Raw genomic sequence first — 16,405 nt, forward strand, 5'->3', positions numbered from 1 at the left:
AATAAACTGTGATAATTGTAAAATGATATTTGAATAAAAGTACAAATTAAATGGAACAACGGACTTGAGTACTTTCATTCAGTGGCTAAGACGAATTGACGGAAAAGACCATGGTTGGACCATGGCAGCATGTGAAATGTGATTTCCGTATAAGACCATAGCTGGGCTATGGCTTCGGAGAAATGTGATATGTGCTACTGTATAAGACCATATCTGGGATATGGCATCAGTGTGATACGTGATCCGTGTAAGACCATGGCTGGGCTATGGCCTCGGTATGTGATATGTGACTATGTGCAAGACCATAGTTTTACTATGGCATTGTGATAATGAGGTACTCAATTCCGTAATCATTCCCTAATTTGATTATGAACGAAAATGTAAAATGGCCCGAAAAGATTAAGAATTGGTGAATACTATGAAAATGACACGATTTGGAATAAGTTCTTGATACTTGATGACATTGAGATTATGGATCTATGCTTATGAAGCATAATTATGTGTTCTTACCATTATGGATGAAATGATATTGTATGGATTTAGTGAATAATAGTGGTGAATGAATAAATATGGCCTTGGCAGTTTTGGATTACTGCAGTAGTGTAACTTTTGAAATTCACCATAAATTGTGGAAATTGAGTTACGGGCTGAGTAAAATATGAGATTAAAGCCTGATGAGTCTAGTTTCATATAGAGGAAACGGTACATGCAATTGGATTTTATGTTATGAGATATTTAAATTGTTGTGAGACAGAGTCTGAATGACTTCGAGATCCCCTGTTCTGATTTTAGAAAATCATTAGAAATTGTACAAAAATAATTATGAGTTTTAATTTATATATTTAAAATCCTTATCGAGTCTATTTTCAAGATGGATAGACGGGAACATCATCCAAGTCCCGAATTATGAGATAAATAATTTTTAGTGAAGAGAGATCAGAACTGTTGGACAGCGAAACAGGGGAAATTTTAATGAATAAACTGTACTAAATGGCTAAACCAAAAATTCTGGAAATTTTATGGAAGAAAGGTATATGAATCTAGTTTCAAGGAAAATTAACGGAACTTAATTTGAAGTTCCGTAGCTCCAGAAATAAATTGTTTAGTAAATGTATCTCGATAAAACAGTTTAAGCTGAGTATGTATAATTATACAATTGTGGTGTTTTATCTTAAAAGCATGTTGGTAATTGCTTATTAATTTCATATGGACTTACTAAGCATTTATGCTTACTCCCTCCTTTTCATTCCTTGTAGTTTTGACAAGCCAGCTCGGAAATCGGGAACAGTCGGAGACCCACTCACACTATCCGTATACCATCTTGGCATAATGGCTTGTATATTTTGAGTATGGCATGTATAGCATTATAATCATTTTGTGTATATGGTCTTATGATATGGATATTGAGTGGTATGGAAATGCTTGGTAATAATTAGCCATTGGAATGGCTAATCATGATCATATTTGGTGTTATGTATGCTAAATTGCTAGCTAATCCATGGAAACCATGAAATAGGCAAAATTTACCATAAAATAGATTCAGACAGCAGCAGTGATGTGAGTTTGAAAAATCATTAAAAATAGTAGAGATACAATTAGATGATGCATAAAATATGGAATTGAAGAATTATTAGTCTATTTTCATATGGATGAAACAAAACAGGTATATGAGTTATATTTTATGAGAAGTTTAATTTTTTGTGAAACAGGGCCAGAGCGATTTCTGGATCCCCTATTCTGACTTTGGGAATTCACCATAAATTGTACAAATATAATTAGAAGTTATGCTTTATATGTACAGATTCCTTATTGAGTCTAGTTTTATTAGAAACAAACGGAATAGTCATTGAAACTCTGTACAGGGAGATATCTGATTCGTAATACACAGAGGTCAGAGCAGTCGAACCCTAAAATAGGGGAGACTTTAACTAATAAACTGTACTAATTGGCGTGACCAAAAATTGTAGAAAAAAATTAGTAGATAGATATATGAGCCTAGTTTAAGGAAAAATTTACGGAATTTGATTTCGAGTTTCGGAACTCGAGATATGAATTTTTAAGCAACTATGACGCAGTTGGATAGCTTGTCCAAATTTGTTTAAGTGCTCAAACAAGTTTAGTAATGCCTCGTGCTCGACTCCGGCGACGGTCTCGGGTAAGGGGGCGTTACACTGGATGCTTCATTTTTTCGGTCCAACCAAGCCAACCATAAATCATTCTAATTGAAAATATTAATCTGGATACCTCCCCCCCAAAATGAAATGGATCTCTAATTGCACTTCATTACACTTCACGCTACAAATTTTTGATAATTCAATCAATCTTTTTTGGGCGAAACAGAGGATATCTCGATCGGGTGAGAGAACGGGGGAATCCCATATGACCCAATATATTTGACAAGTCGCACTATACGTCAACCCAAACTGCATCTTCCTCTCCCGGATTTCGAAAAAGAACTTTTGGAACACCAATAGGCATTAAAGGAAAGAAAAAGAATTAAATACTATATTTCACTTTGATCTGGAAGCGTAATAATGGTCTTAATAATATTGGCCTCATATTTTATACATAGATAGAATAAGGCCTAAAATAAAGAAAGACAGAATGAATGAATGAGAATTCTTACCAATAGGTCCTTTGAATGATGAACAAATAGGGATGCGTTCATTCATAAAAAAATAGGACCAACTCCCATTGCGTATTGATACTTATCGGGTATAGAATAGATTTGCTTCTCTTTTTTCTTCTGTGCCGAATTCTTCCCTTAATTACTAATGGAATAGAACAAATATTAATCCTTTCTCCGAAAGAATCCACCCAAAAGGGGAGGTATTCTAATGCAATAAAGTTACATAGTGTCTATTTTTCGTTGATAAAGGGGTATTTCCATGGGTTTGCCTTGGTATCGTGTTCATACTGTCGTATTGAATGATCCCGGTCGCTTGCTTTCTGTTCATATAATGCATACGGCTCTGGTTGCTGGTTGGGCCGGTTCAATGGCTCTATATGAATTAGCCGTTTTTGATCCCTCCGATCCAATTTAATAAAGAAAGAGTTCGTGTCCAAAATCATGATATTTTTTTTAATTGATTCAATTTAAAAAAGACCTAAAGTTAGGGATTTATCAATCGGTAATGTTGCTCCAATACCCAACCAAAGGGCTACTGCAGTACCAATCAAAAAAACGGTTGTCGCTACTGGACGACGAAATGGATTTTGGAATTTATTAACATTTTCCAAAAACGGTACTGTTAATAATCCCGCGGGTACTAAAACCATTAAAAGAACACCCAATAACTTGTTGGTACTTTACGAAGTATTTGAAATATAGGAAAGAAATACCATTCAGGTAATATTTCCAAAGGAGTTGCAAAGAGTAATAGGGTATACTATTTGACAGGAGCCACAATCTTTTGTTAGGGGGTTTTGCTTGGTGCAGCCATGGTCTCATAGGTATGGTGTTCGGTGATGCTCACTTCCTGGTGAAGATTTACCTAATGGAGTATGCGTAAGTCAAGTGGTTGTGTAATTACTAAAAAGGTATATTTGTTATAGGGTCTAGGTTCAATCCCATCAATAGTAACCATATATGTTTAAATAGTTCATCTAAATCTCACATTCTCGTGTGCAGTCGCTATCTTTTTAATTTGCGCTTCTTCAAACACAAACTTTTGACAAAATCGAAAAATAAAATTCTCCATCTGATATGCTGGCTGGCATTTTACAAACTCCTACCAAAGAGTTGACCTTAGACACTAAACCGTCATCAAAATTGACAGATAAAACTCCATAAAAAATAATACCAACTCATTGAAAGATTCACCAGCTTTCAAATGAAACACGTGGCATACGCTTCCCTCAACAAGGAGGAAACACTCCGCCCAAATAATGGGTGGGCAAGGCAGTATTTGAACGTTCTCTAGTTCCTTTGTTGTTCGATCATTTAATATGTAACCTCTTTGGCTGTTGAAATCTTTTCCTGACAAGAAAAAGACTATTTTGTCCATTAGCAAGGTTAAAACCTCTGTCAAACATCTCATTCTTTTGGAACTTGTCTCGCTCATTGCAGGCTTTCCAGGCGGATCCAATGTTTCCTAGAGTTGGATGCTTTTTTAGAAGAGACGCTAGTATCTGTATACTACATTTCTAATGTTCGAATCCAACAGTTTAGCATAAACCTTTATAAAGATTGGTTCCTTACGGTATTTAGGAAATTTAAATTCAAGTTAGCTTTACTTCATTCAGCTACCTGCAGAGTACGTTCTTACCTGTGATCAGTTTTCCACTGGTAACAGTATTTATAGTTTAATTAATTGATAAAAGTATTTTTAGTTAATTAGTTGATGTTTTAGTAAAGTAAAAATCAATGTCTATATATTGACCATTAGTGTATATATAGGGAAGTGTAAAATCCACATTAAAGCAACTCAAATTCATAAAAAGAAACAGCATTGAATATCTATTCCAATACATTGAAAAATGTATATATGTTTTGGTTTGAATGTAGAACATGTCTTTAGGAGAACCTGGTTAATTGTAAACCATGTATTTGGGAGTTGCACTGAACTTTTGATAACCTTTGATCACTTTGTTCACAGCATCAAGGAAGTCTTTCTCTGTCACAGTTTTTCTCCGAGCCCGAATGGCATACATTCCAGCCTCTGTGCACACGCTTCTTATGTCAGCTCCTGCAGGAGGACAAAAACCATAAAATCTCAAGACCACTACGAGTAAAACAAAAGTTGGTAAGTAAAATCAAATAACACAAGGAACACCAAAAGATGACCCTACCAGTGGAATTAGGACACAGCCTGGCTAAAAGCTCAAATCTAATGTCACGCTCACAATTCATCGTTCTTGTGTGAATTTTGAATATTTGTGTCCGACTCTCCAAATCAGGAAGACCAAACTCGACCTTGCGATCCAAACGTCCAGGACGTAATAATGCAGGATCTAGTGTGTCTGGCCTGAAAAAAGAAAAAAAAAAGACCAAAATGGCAAAAAAATCATATTCTCTATATATTCAAACACTTGTACAATTAATCAAATAAAACCTTCAGCGAACATTATTAGCTTAAAGAATGGCGTAAAGATGCAAATATTTCTGAATGTTTCACAAAACAAAAAGATGCGAAGAGAGGTGAAATTATAGGTTGCAACTTTAACCTGTTTGTTGCCATCAGGACTTTGATGTTTCCACGAGCATCAAAGCCATCAAGCTGGTTCACAATCTCAAGCATAGTACGCTGAACCTCATTGTCTCCCCCCACACCATCATCAAAGCGTGCACCCCGATGGCATCAACTTCATCAAAGAACACAATGCACGCTTTTTTTGAACGTGCCATCTGCAGCAGATATCATCTTTGTTTACTATTGGCAAAAGGGAAAGGTAATCTATAATAACTTCAACGGATAACTTAAACAATGAAAACTTAGCAGGTTATAACCTGAAACAACTCTCGAACCATTCTAGCTCCTTCACCAACATACTTCTGAACCAGCTCACTTCCAATAACACGAATGAAGCAAGCATCAGTTCTGTTTGCAACAGCTCTAGCAAGAAGTGTCTTGCCAGTTCCAGGAGGACCATAGCAAAGAACACCCTTAGGAGGATCGATTCCAAGCTTCACAAATTTCTCTGGATGAAGCATGGGTAATTCAACAACCTAAAAGAACCAAGCTCATCTATCAATACATGTTGGACCTTAATTCTAACTTACAATAAAAGTACAAATAATAGTTTTCTATGTGTTCTTCTTGTATATATTAACATAAAGAAGACCATACATACTTCTCGCATCTTTTCAATCTGTTCCTTACATCCACCAACATCATTATATGTCACATCTGGTTTCTCTTCCACTGTCATCATGGTCACACTTGGGTCAATTTTAGGAGGCAAGGGAATCTGTATCTGATATTTATTGCGATCAACCCTGCGAAGGCACAAGAACAGTCAACTAATCGGTAATGAGAAGCAAAGATAAACACATACATGTACATAAAAAAAACAGAGTTCTCTTCCAGAAAGAAAATTGAAGGCAAAAGTGAAATATCATAAAAGCATGACAATTAAAATGTTACTGCTATTTTTTTAGGAAAAAAGAAACTTATTTGCACTACAAAATGAGGTGAGGATATGTAAAATAAACTAGGTGGCAATGACTGTATGATTATCACTCCTGGTTACAGCACTTGGCACCATGAAATCTAGAAAAAGGTTGGTTCAAAATAAATCAAATCCGGGGTTGGAGTTGTCTTGGTGTTTTCTATGTGCACCCTAATAGTGGAAACAAACAAATAACCCAGAAAGCTAAAAAGGTTACAAAAAGAGGCAACAAGAAAAGGCAGAGGTGAAATAAATTTACAGGATGGAAAACCTTAGGTAACATGTAAACTGTGAAATACACATGCACAGTAACAAGAATTCATGCCTGAAATCTTTTAGTACCAACTAGAAAACTTACCCAACACGCATGCCTTCTTCTATATCAGTGGGGGAAACTTTGTCGCCCAGCCCAACAACAAACTGCATTAGACACCATATGAATATCGGACAAAGAAAAATCAAGTCAATGTCCATCTTCTGACATGAAGCAATTTAACTTAGAATATATAAGTTCAATCACCCAAATTGGTAAACATGAAACTTGGAGTCTTAAATTACATACCTTGGCAATTTGCTTAACATTGATAACATACTTGGCATCTTCTGTGTTTGGATTAATTATCTTTGTGCATCTCGCCACCTAGATGAAAAATGCAAAATGACTCAAAACAAGTATCATAAATACACAATTCTTTCCCTTTTAGTAAAAATAAAAACCTGAAGTGGTTGCTCCTCCTGCATCATTTGCTTGTCAGAGACAAGGTCCCACTGGCTGGGTGCAGCTAACCCAGTGTCTGACTCCATGATGCCTATTTTACAATGTATACAAGCATCAACTTAGTTAATAGTGGCAAATAAATAATATTTTGAAATTTGACATTTGGGTGACTGACTAAATAATTTAAGTTTAGGATAACTCAATAGCTTAGTGTGACAATAACAGCTAATGCTATAGACAGAAAGCATAACAAAAGGCAGAGAGATTGTACAAATGTGCCAATGGCATAAGGGAAGCTTTTCCAATTCAAAACTGATTAGATACTGCAAATTATGGAATTTAGAGACAAGAAGGTTGTATATTTCCCAGGCAGCTAGCTTATGCTTGATCTACATTAACCGTTTGCGCAGATTATTACATGGAAATATAAACTACTATAACATTTATAGACCCCCCCCTTTTTTTTTTCTTTTCGGGCAAAGATGCATATAGTACACAGAAATGTATCTTATTGCATTCAAGATGCTGGAAAGAAAAACATCAAAAACAAGCCAAAATATATGCCTAAACATAATCCTATGTCTAACTCCAAATAATACGTGAAAACAGAAAAATAAAGCCAGCAAATGGCTTCGTAAACATAAGCACTAGAATAAGTAGAAACACATACCACATAAATCGTTTACTTTCTTTGCCATCTCCTTGATCTCCTTTTCAACTTTCTTTATGCTGGTTGAATAAGGCCCTAATCCCTGCCAGGAAAAAAAAAAGGAGTTTCTATTATTGCTGCCCAAAAATCAATACAGATAAAAACTAAAAAAGAAGAAGGAAAGATCAAAGATGTCTTATTTATAAACCCTAGAAATTGAGGTTAATGTTGGGAGAATATCTCAAAACAACAGGCAAACTACTAAATTAAATGATCAAACGCCACTAAGCAAAGTTCAACAACTGAAATAGATCTAACAGGTGAATTAAAGAAGAAAAATGATAGAAGGGGGGGGGGATAGAGGTAATCACATAGGTTTTGAGAAGGGCGATATCATCTTCGTCGAGAGGTCGTGGGTTTTTCTCGTCCTTGATCTCGTCTTCTGGTTCTGGTGCCATCTTTGGATCTCCTCTTTGCTTCACCAGAGAAATCAGAAACTGAGAAAAAAGGAAGTAGACAAAAAATACCACTAAAATACTTGCGGTTCTATTTCTGAATTTAAGTTTTAAGTTGAATGTATAATAATATATAATATATTTATATATGAGAAATTATTTTAAGTACCTATTTTGAATACTATCCTTTCTTTTTAATTATTTAATGTCATTTTAATAATTTTATATATCATTAATACATAATTTTAATAAATTTTTATCATCCAAATCTTGAATCTTAAATCTTAAATCCTAAACAGATTTAAGTTTTGTTTGGGGCGGCGGTGCGGTGAGTTTAGCTTACTTTTTGTCTCACGCTACAGTATCGCTACAGTATCTAATCTCACCGCCACCGCTGTTTCTGCACTTAAGTGCAGGTAAACGCACCACCCATCCAAACTCACACTTAAAGTTTATTAGAGTTTAGAGTTTCAAGTAAAAAAATTATAAATATTATGTGACAATAACATAAAAAAATTATTAAAATATTATTAAATAATTAAGAATGGACCATGAATAATATAATAGGAGGGTCCATAAAATAAATTTTTATTTATATATATAATTCACTTTATACATATATAAATTTACTTTTAAAATTCTTAAAAAAAATTCACTTTTAAAATTACGATAGTGATAATGATATATAAAATGGACTGTGTATTTTTAGTTAAAAAATGCTATATCATTCAGTTAAAACATCGTTAAAATTTTTTATTTAAAAATTAATAAATTTTGTTTTAATATATTTGTCTTTTTCACATTTTTTATAAAATTTATAAAAATAATATAAAACTAGAAATAAATTCATAAATAGTGAGACTCAATTTTATCATTTAATATACATAATTTTTTATAAATATATTTTTATATAATTTTTCCAATGTAACAGTGAGGACGAAAAAATTTAGTTTAGATTTAAAGTATTGGTTAAAAAAATATTTAAATTGTTTGGTAATATTTAAAAGTGTTAGCAAAAAGTTAAAATATTGTTTTAGACAATAATGGGTTCACTATACCGTAAAGTTCAACATGAATAAAAAGGTTTATTCAGATTTAAATTATTCATGCGCAGATCTTTTTTATAACTACGATTTTTTTATAATTATTTTGATATATTTCAATTACTAATGTGATTCTACTTAGTAATATTTTATTTTACTTATAGTGTATTTAAGTGCATATCATTTATGATTGTAAGTGTAATTTGAAAAAGAAAAAAAAAGATAAAAAGGATTTCGATTCATGGGTGCCACTTGATTTGTCCATGAGCCGAGAACTTATAAAAGGAGTTTGCTCCATGGGGCGACCTGGCCCGATGAATAAAATGATTAAAAAATATTTTTATTTAAATTTGATTATAAATTATATAAATACATATAAATTATATAATGTGTTATTTTATTATTTTCAACAATAATATGTGCTTTTTGAGCAGACCTGGCCTGGCTGAGTCTCAGGCCTGGAATTTTTTAAAATCGGGCCGGGCACTTAACTGCCCCCGGTAGTACTGTATTGCAACATATTACAAAATGCAGGGCTAGCTTGAAACTGGAGCTACAGCTAGGGGGAATTTATATACTAATCTTGCAATCAAATAAAAACATTCAACATGATTACATTCAAAATGCAAGGCTACTACAGTACAGCAATTTAAGACATGTAGTCATGTTGTTCATCAGTGTTGTTGGTTCGTGGAGATGCGCCTTGGTCCGTCCCTATTGTTCTCTTGCTCATGTTAGCTCGCTGCACTAGTCGAACCAATGCTTGAACCACTTCCGACATAGGTGGCCGAAACTCAGGTTCCGACTGTCCCAAAGAAGATCATTAAAAGGATCAGTTCAGTACTACAGCAGTGCATTTGTTTTACAAGTTGTTTTCAGTTTCCATACAGTTTAGAATCTGGACATTTATGTTCGAGTTCGTGTTTTGGCAGTATATCTTTTCTCTTTCTATATGTTATAAAATTTTGACTGCTTCATGAACACCAAGCCGATGCACACACTTCATCAAAGATTCAACATGGTGAAACAAGAAAAAGGAGACAAGTCTTAAACCGAGATATTACCTGGACACAAAGAGCAATCACATCGGCAAAACGAGACAGAGATTTAATCGGGTAAAGCCCTTTAAGTGCCGGGTCAACCATCTTAGACAGAGCGTCGATATCATGGAGCTGAGGTGTTGCCCATCGAACCAAAGACTGCTCTAGTCTTGGCCTTGTGCTGTTAAGAACACCCGCATGTTGGTAAGAATCATGGCGGATTAACAGGATGTTAATACATTAAATGACAAAATACCCGGTTCCCTCACCTATCAAATGGCTTACGTCCGGTGAGAAGTTCTAACATAACCACTCCAAAACTGTAAACATCGCTCTTGAGAGAGTACTGACTAGACATAGTAACCTCTGGTGCACAGTATCCGGATCCCACGTCATCACGATTCAGTAACTGCATATCAAAAGCAGAGAGTCTCATTATTCCATTAAGTGTGCCAGTGAAGACTTATGCACTTGAGCATACATTGTTTGTCTCGTATCCAGAGACATAAATGATAATGTTCAATGAAAATGAAACTTATCAGTTCATACAACAGTAGTAAATCCTACAATACACAAAAATCACCTGATCTGCATTGGGAATAAAGGTTGCCAAGCCCGAGTCTGAAAGGTGAGGATTGAGCTCAGCATCAAGTAAGATGTTGGCTGACTTGATATTTTTATGAACGACAGACGGTGAGCAAACTTCATGAAGGTACCTGGAAAAGAAAATATCCTTTTATGAATTTGAAGTGATAGATTGCAACTCCTTCCATTTGCAGTTAGGATCCCCATTCTTGATAATAACTTACTCTAGTGCACGTGCAGTCCCCAGTGCAATTTTGACACGGGAGTTCCAAATCAATGGCTTGCTGAACTCATCTGATATATGCAGGAAGTCATGAAGAGAGCCATTTTTGTGGAACTCGTAGACAAGCAGGTGCTGTCCATGCACGGAACAATAGCCAACCAGCTCTGTTACATTTGTGTGATGCAGCTGGGAGATATTTGAAACCATCTCTATAAATTCATCAGACATTTCACTGGAAAGCACTGTAGAATCTATTTTCTTCACGGCAAGAACCTATGGCAGTATATAAACACAAGTTGGCATATAGGTGAGTACTGAGTAGAGCATTTTTAAAGAGATTAAGTAAAATGTTGCAGTATGGAGATCAGCAACAATGGCATCTGTAGCATTAACGGCGGTAAGGGGATATGTCTTACCGAAGATAATCATATACAACACTCAAAGGACACAGCTAGACAAAAGAAGTGAGACGGACAAGATTAGTGTGTGCTGATGGAAAAAGAATTTCTCAGGTCGGAGAATGAAGTGAAACAGAAGCCACCATAAAAAAATTTAAGCACGGATTATGCCCATTTATGTTGACATAAATATAGATTTTCTAGTAAGATTCTACCTCGCCATCATCAAATTGAGCTCGATAAACGCGTCCAAAAGTCCTTCACCAAGAAGATTTTCAAAACTGAAACTGCCCGTAGCCATCTGGAGGTCTGCTATTGAATATGTCGTAACATTTGTGGGAGCTGTGACAGCTTTCTTAACCTCAACGGGTTTTACAGAAAAGTCGTCTTCATCAAATGATTTGTGACGGTCAACAGGTGGGGGTCGAAGGTTTATTGAAGCAGGTATTTCAAACGACTTGGTGTCAAGTGAAGCAGAAGAGTGAGAAGACCGAATGGATTTAATTTCTGCAATACAACTTTAAGCATAAGAAACAGATCAAAAGAACTAAACAAGTGTTTTTTTTTTTAAATCACAAAGTTCGTAATATATTTCTTGCTGTCTGAAGTAGCATTTCAATGTGACAAAATAAAAAACATTTTGCCAACATCGAGTACCATCAAATCATGGAGTCAAAGAAGGGAATTTTCGTTGATGCATATGTTCTTATAAAATAGCAATTGTTTTATGTTATAGGTTCCCCATTTTTCTATTATCTTGGGTGCACACGCTGCATATTTCATGCTTCATATGGAGTCTAAAGTTACAACACCAAGGTCATAAGTTCTGAAATGAAACCCTTATATGTTCTTAAGTGATTAATAACTACAAAAACAAAGGTTATATCTGTCTCAGCCAAAATGAAACACTCACAAAACCTATTCCTTAAGAAATCCAAAGCAGTAGCATTATTTCCAACACGGACAAAACTGTAAAAACAGGTATATGGTGACACTCAACTGGCCAACATGTGGAATTGCAGATGAATTATGAATGTTACCTTGCACTTCCTTAGAAGCTAGAGGAGCAAAAGATTGATTATCGGGCTTTTCAACATCTGAGGATGACCTCCTGGATCTTCTCTTCACCAGAAAGAATGCTAGTATAGCACCAACAATGAGGATAGATATAACTATTCCTGCTATGCCTCCACCTCCAATCCCTGATTTGCTGCTACTCCCGCTAGGGCTGCTACTGGAACCACCATCTGGTGGTGAATTATTGCCGTTAGATTCGTGCTTTCTGTTGTTTCTAGTGGCTGGAGGGGTACCAGGTGGAGGTGGGGGTGCAGGCCCCGAGCTCCATGAATTACCGTCCGATCTGTCATGGGGATTATTCAGATTGAAACTGCAAAGAACTTTTGACACAAAAATAGAAATACAGCACTTGATAATGAAACCAATACTTACTGCAAGTCGATACTTTTCAATTGATCAGGTATCCAGCCAGTAAAATGGTTATTGGAAACATACCTGACAGACATAAAAACAACCATCACCGACAGCAGCATTACAAGGTCAATAATATTATAAAGAAAAGAATGCAATGTGCTAGCACATCTAAACCGATGTATTACTCACAGATTATCAAGGGGAAGATTGGCAAGGACATCAATAGTGCCAGTGAACTGGTTGTTTTGCAAGTACCTATAAAAGGGTAGATAATACATATTCAAGAAAATCCACCAGATATACTTGTTCCATAAAAGATGATTCCTCTAATACTTACATAGACTTCATACTAGTAAGATTCTTAAAACTTTGAGGGAGAGCATCAGTTAGAGAATTGAAAGAGAGATCCCTGAAGCAAATAATAACGATAACTGTTAACTTGGTCCTTCAGTTAAATTAGCTTAAAGACAGGCATCTATTAAAAACTATATAATCAGACCGGTGGTAGGAACATCTTACAGTGTGGAGAGAGAAGAGAGTGGTCCAAACATGTCATTTAATTGGTACTGTAACTGGTTATGGCTAAGATTTCTGCATTTCCAGAAATAGAAAAGAAAAAAGACAGTGTAAGAGTATAAATGTATAGGGACCTTGTGTGAAGAAATGAACAATTGGAACATTACTTACAAATATTGAAGAGAATGCATCTGATTGATGGAATAAGGGACACTTCCAGTAAATTGATTATATGCAAGATTGCTGCAGACAAATGAATATATAAGATAAAAATCACTAAAATATCACAAATGAAACATCAATAAGGGTAAAGGAACTAAATGCACATATGAAACATACAATCGCGTCAAGTTCAAAGGAATATTATATGGTATACCGCCTGCAAGATTGTTATGGCTCAAGTCCCTGCAGGTTTTGTCAAATATCAGTTTGAAGACAATATGCATATTTTGTCATATATATATATATATAAACAACCCACTATTGATGATCTTACAGTTCCTTCAGTGACGTTAAACTTTGAAGGCTGTAACCCATTGACCCTGAAAGCCCAAGATTTGACAGTTTACTGATAAACAGGACAGTAGAAGAACATACTATAGTTAGCACCAGCATGGAGGGCAAAATATCTTATAGGAAAACAGGGAATACAGAAGATCACATTTCAGTGACACGCTGGCCTGAGCAAGTAACACCTTTCCACGGCTGCCCGCATGGATCACCATTGTTAGCAGTCCACCCTGTCAGCTGCTGTGGTGAATTTAAACTGCTGAACATAACCCCCAGCGCAGAAGCTGCACATCAAACATCGGACTAACAGGATGAGTAACCCATGGAAAGAATTTCTAATTACAAATCTTAAATTCTTCCACACTCTACTGTAAAAGCTCAACGAAAACAACACATATACCATAATCACTCGTAAGTTTATTTTAACATTGTTACTAATCCACCAAGTGAAGTACATAGCAGTTCCACAAAGAATAACCAAAAAGAGCATAAATTTCTCTAGAAACCTATCAAGTTATGAATTGAAGTGACAAATGAAAAACGAAACTTTCCTCATCTCCTAACTTATCTCCATATTCTACAAGAACCCACCTTTGAAAAGCAATATCAAAATTTTATAAACCGCACTAACAAAGTTAAAAAGGAAATGCAATCAAGGAAGTCTATTTGAAGCTACAAGCAGCTCAAATCAGAAATTTACCAGGAAACTGTAAGCATATGCAGAATCTATAAATATAAGCAGAATAAAACAAAAAGCAACGCAAAGCAACACTAACCATCTCCTTGATCTGTTGCACCATCGGAACATCTGGGCTTAAACCCAAAATGCAGACTGTAAACAGTGCCAAAACTAAACCTTTTCTCCACTTCATCATCTCTCCCAAACTGGCTACTTCCAGAAACCAGAAATGGTTTTGGTCTAAGACCCTTTTTCCTTATCCTTCCTATTTTATTAAAAAATTTATCATTTTTTTATGCTACAGATTTTATACTCATTTAGCCATACCTATAAGAACAAGTTGCAAGCACGATTTGCCAGAAGAATCCCAAGCCACAGCGACGCTTATGCGTTTACATTGCCTAAACCAATACCATTAATAATAAATTAAACATGCACAACACAGATTTCCATTTTTTGTAAATTGGGTTTTTTTTTTGTTCTTTCTTACGTGACTGACACTGTTGAGAAAACGAAAAAGTAAAGAGATGATCACGCTCTGGTAGGTGTAAACGGCTTAGCTAAATACTCTGTTGTTTCATCACCTAATAATAAAATAACAGCCGTAGCTTTCACTAGGCATACACATGTTTGGCTTTAGAATTTATTTTATTTGTGTTATCATACTTATACAGTAGTTGGGATCAAAGAGATGACCACAGCACACATTCTATTTCGTAAGAACCAGAAATAAAAACCCATAATAATAAATTGCTGTATTGATTGAATGTGTGATAAAATAATTAAATAAACACGTTTGGTTTTAATAATAGTTGAAAGTGGAAAGTATAGTGCATGATTTGTCTATGCCATTACCATCCCATTTTGACAAAATAATATATCATGGGTTCACAAATTTCTCAGTTTTGGGTTTGGTTTTAATAGATTTCTGAGAGAGTTTTCAAGTTTAGGCAGAGATTCTTGAATGATTAAGATTTGGTTTGAAGATGAGCGAATGTTGCCAAAACTGTTTGACATTATTGGATTGTGTTTGTGTGACAGTCACTGTCAGATGAGGTAAAAAGGTAGCAGATTCTAATCTACACTGTTAGCATTTGCAAATTCCTTTTCTTCTTTTTTCCCCTAAATAAAAGACAATGTATTGGTGTTTATTAGGACTGAACTGTGAATCTAAAAAAAAAAAAAAAACAAGTTGGAGTTAGTTTATATCTATGTATCAGGGTAGTTAAACTAAATATGGTTGAAAGAACAATATTGAAGAATTATTAATATTATTTTTTTAAAGAGGTCCATGGATAGTAGAATATTTAATATTTAATATTTTAGATATTGTTTTAATTAATTTGATTATTATATTTATTTTATTCAAAATATTTAAAGCGGATTCAAATAGAAATTTTTAGATATCTCATATTTTGATTGGAATTTAAATTTAAATAATAAGTAGATAATAAATGAAGTTTAATATTTTAGGGATAATTGATTAAATAAGTGAAGTGTTTTTTAAATAAAAAAAATGTGTTTCTAGCTCTAATAGAGGGATGTAATTCGATTTGAATTTAAGTAGATAATCAAAATTTAAAAAAAAAAAAAGTAAGAAACCTGGACTCCCCACGTAAGACAACAAATTCCCTAAACTGCCGACACGAGAGAAATATGCAAAGGAAAAAACAAAACTTTGCTATTACACATGGCCCAACCCAATAAAATAAAAGATAACGGTATGTCACCTTTTATTTTATTTTTTCTATAAAAGTTTGACACTTTTTTTAAAATTTATTTTTCTAACTTAAAAAAATTCATAATTTTGTTATCTGATTTGATGGGATAGATTTAAAGTTTTTTTTATTCTTTTTCTTTTTTTTTTAATTTAAAAAGAAACATATGTTGAAAAATAACCCTGAAAGATTTATAAGGAAAATGAAACCCTTTGTTGTATTTGAAAGGCAATAAAAAAAATTAAGTAAGAACATTTCCTTCTTCTCATTTTAGCTTTGTTTTTATCTAAAATTAAACATGAATTTAAAGGGTGATATGGAATTAACAA

General features: G+C 34.5%; 1 protein-coding gene and 1 pseudogene across 1 annotated transcript; both read right to left on the minus strand.

Annotated features, from left to right (window-relative positions):
* Positions 1-4,432: 4,432 nt before the first annotated feature.
* LOC107958339 (26S proteasome regulatory subunit 7A) lies at positions 4,433-8,047 on the minus strand. Its single transcript, XM_016894085.2, is given in 11 exon segments — positions 4,433-4,688; positions 4,792-4,967; positions 5,167-5,293; positions 5,296-5,347; positions 5,450-5,668; positions 5,794-5,938; positions 6,470-6,531; positions 6,674-6,751; positions 6,829-6,920; positions 7,500-7,581; positions 7,850-8,047. Coding segments are annotated over 11 exon segments (1,278 nt in total). The 5' UTR covers positions 7,937-8,047; the 3' UTR covers positions 4,433-4,530.
* A 1,309-nt stretch (positions 8,048-9,356) lies between these two features.
* Positions 9,357-15,081, minus strand: LOC107958338 (protein STRUBBELIG-RECEPTOR FAMILY 6-like; annotated as a pseudogene).
* Between the last annotated feature and the right edge of the window lie 1,324 nt (positions 15,082-16,405).

The sequence above is a fragment of the Gossypium hirsutum genome, chromosome A05, assembly GCF_007990345.1.
Source record: "Gossypium hirsutum isolate 1008001.06 chromosome A05, Gossypium_hirsutum_v2.1, whole genome shotgun sequence".
NCBI classification, from domain to species: domain Eukaryota; kingdom Viridiplantae; phylum Streptophyta; class Magnoliopsida; order Malvales; family Malvaceae; genus Gossypium; species Gossypium hirsutum.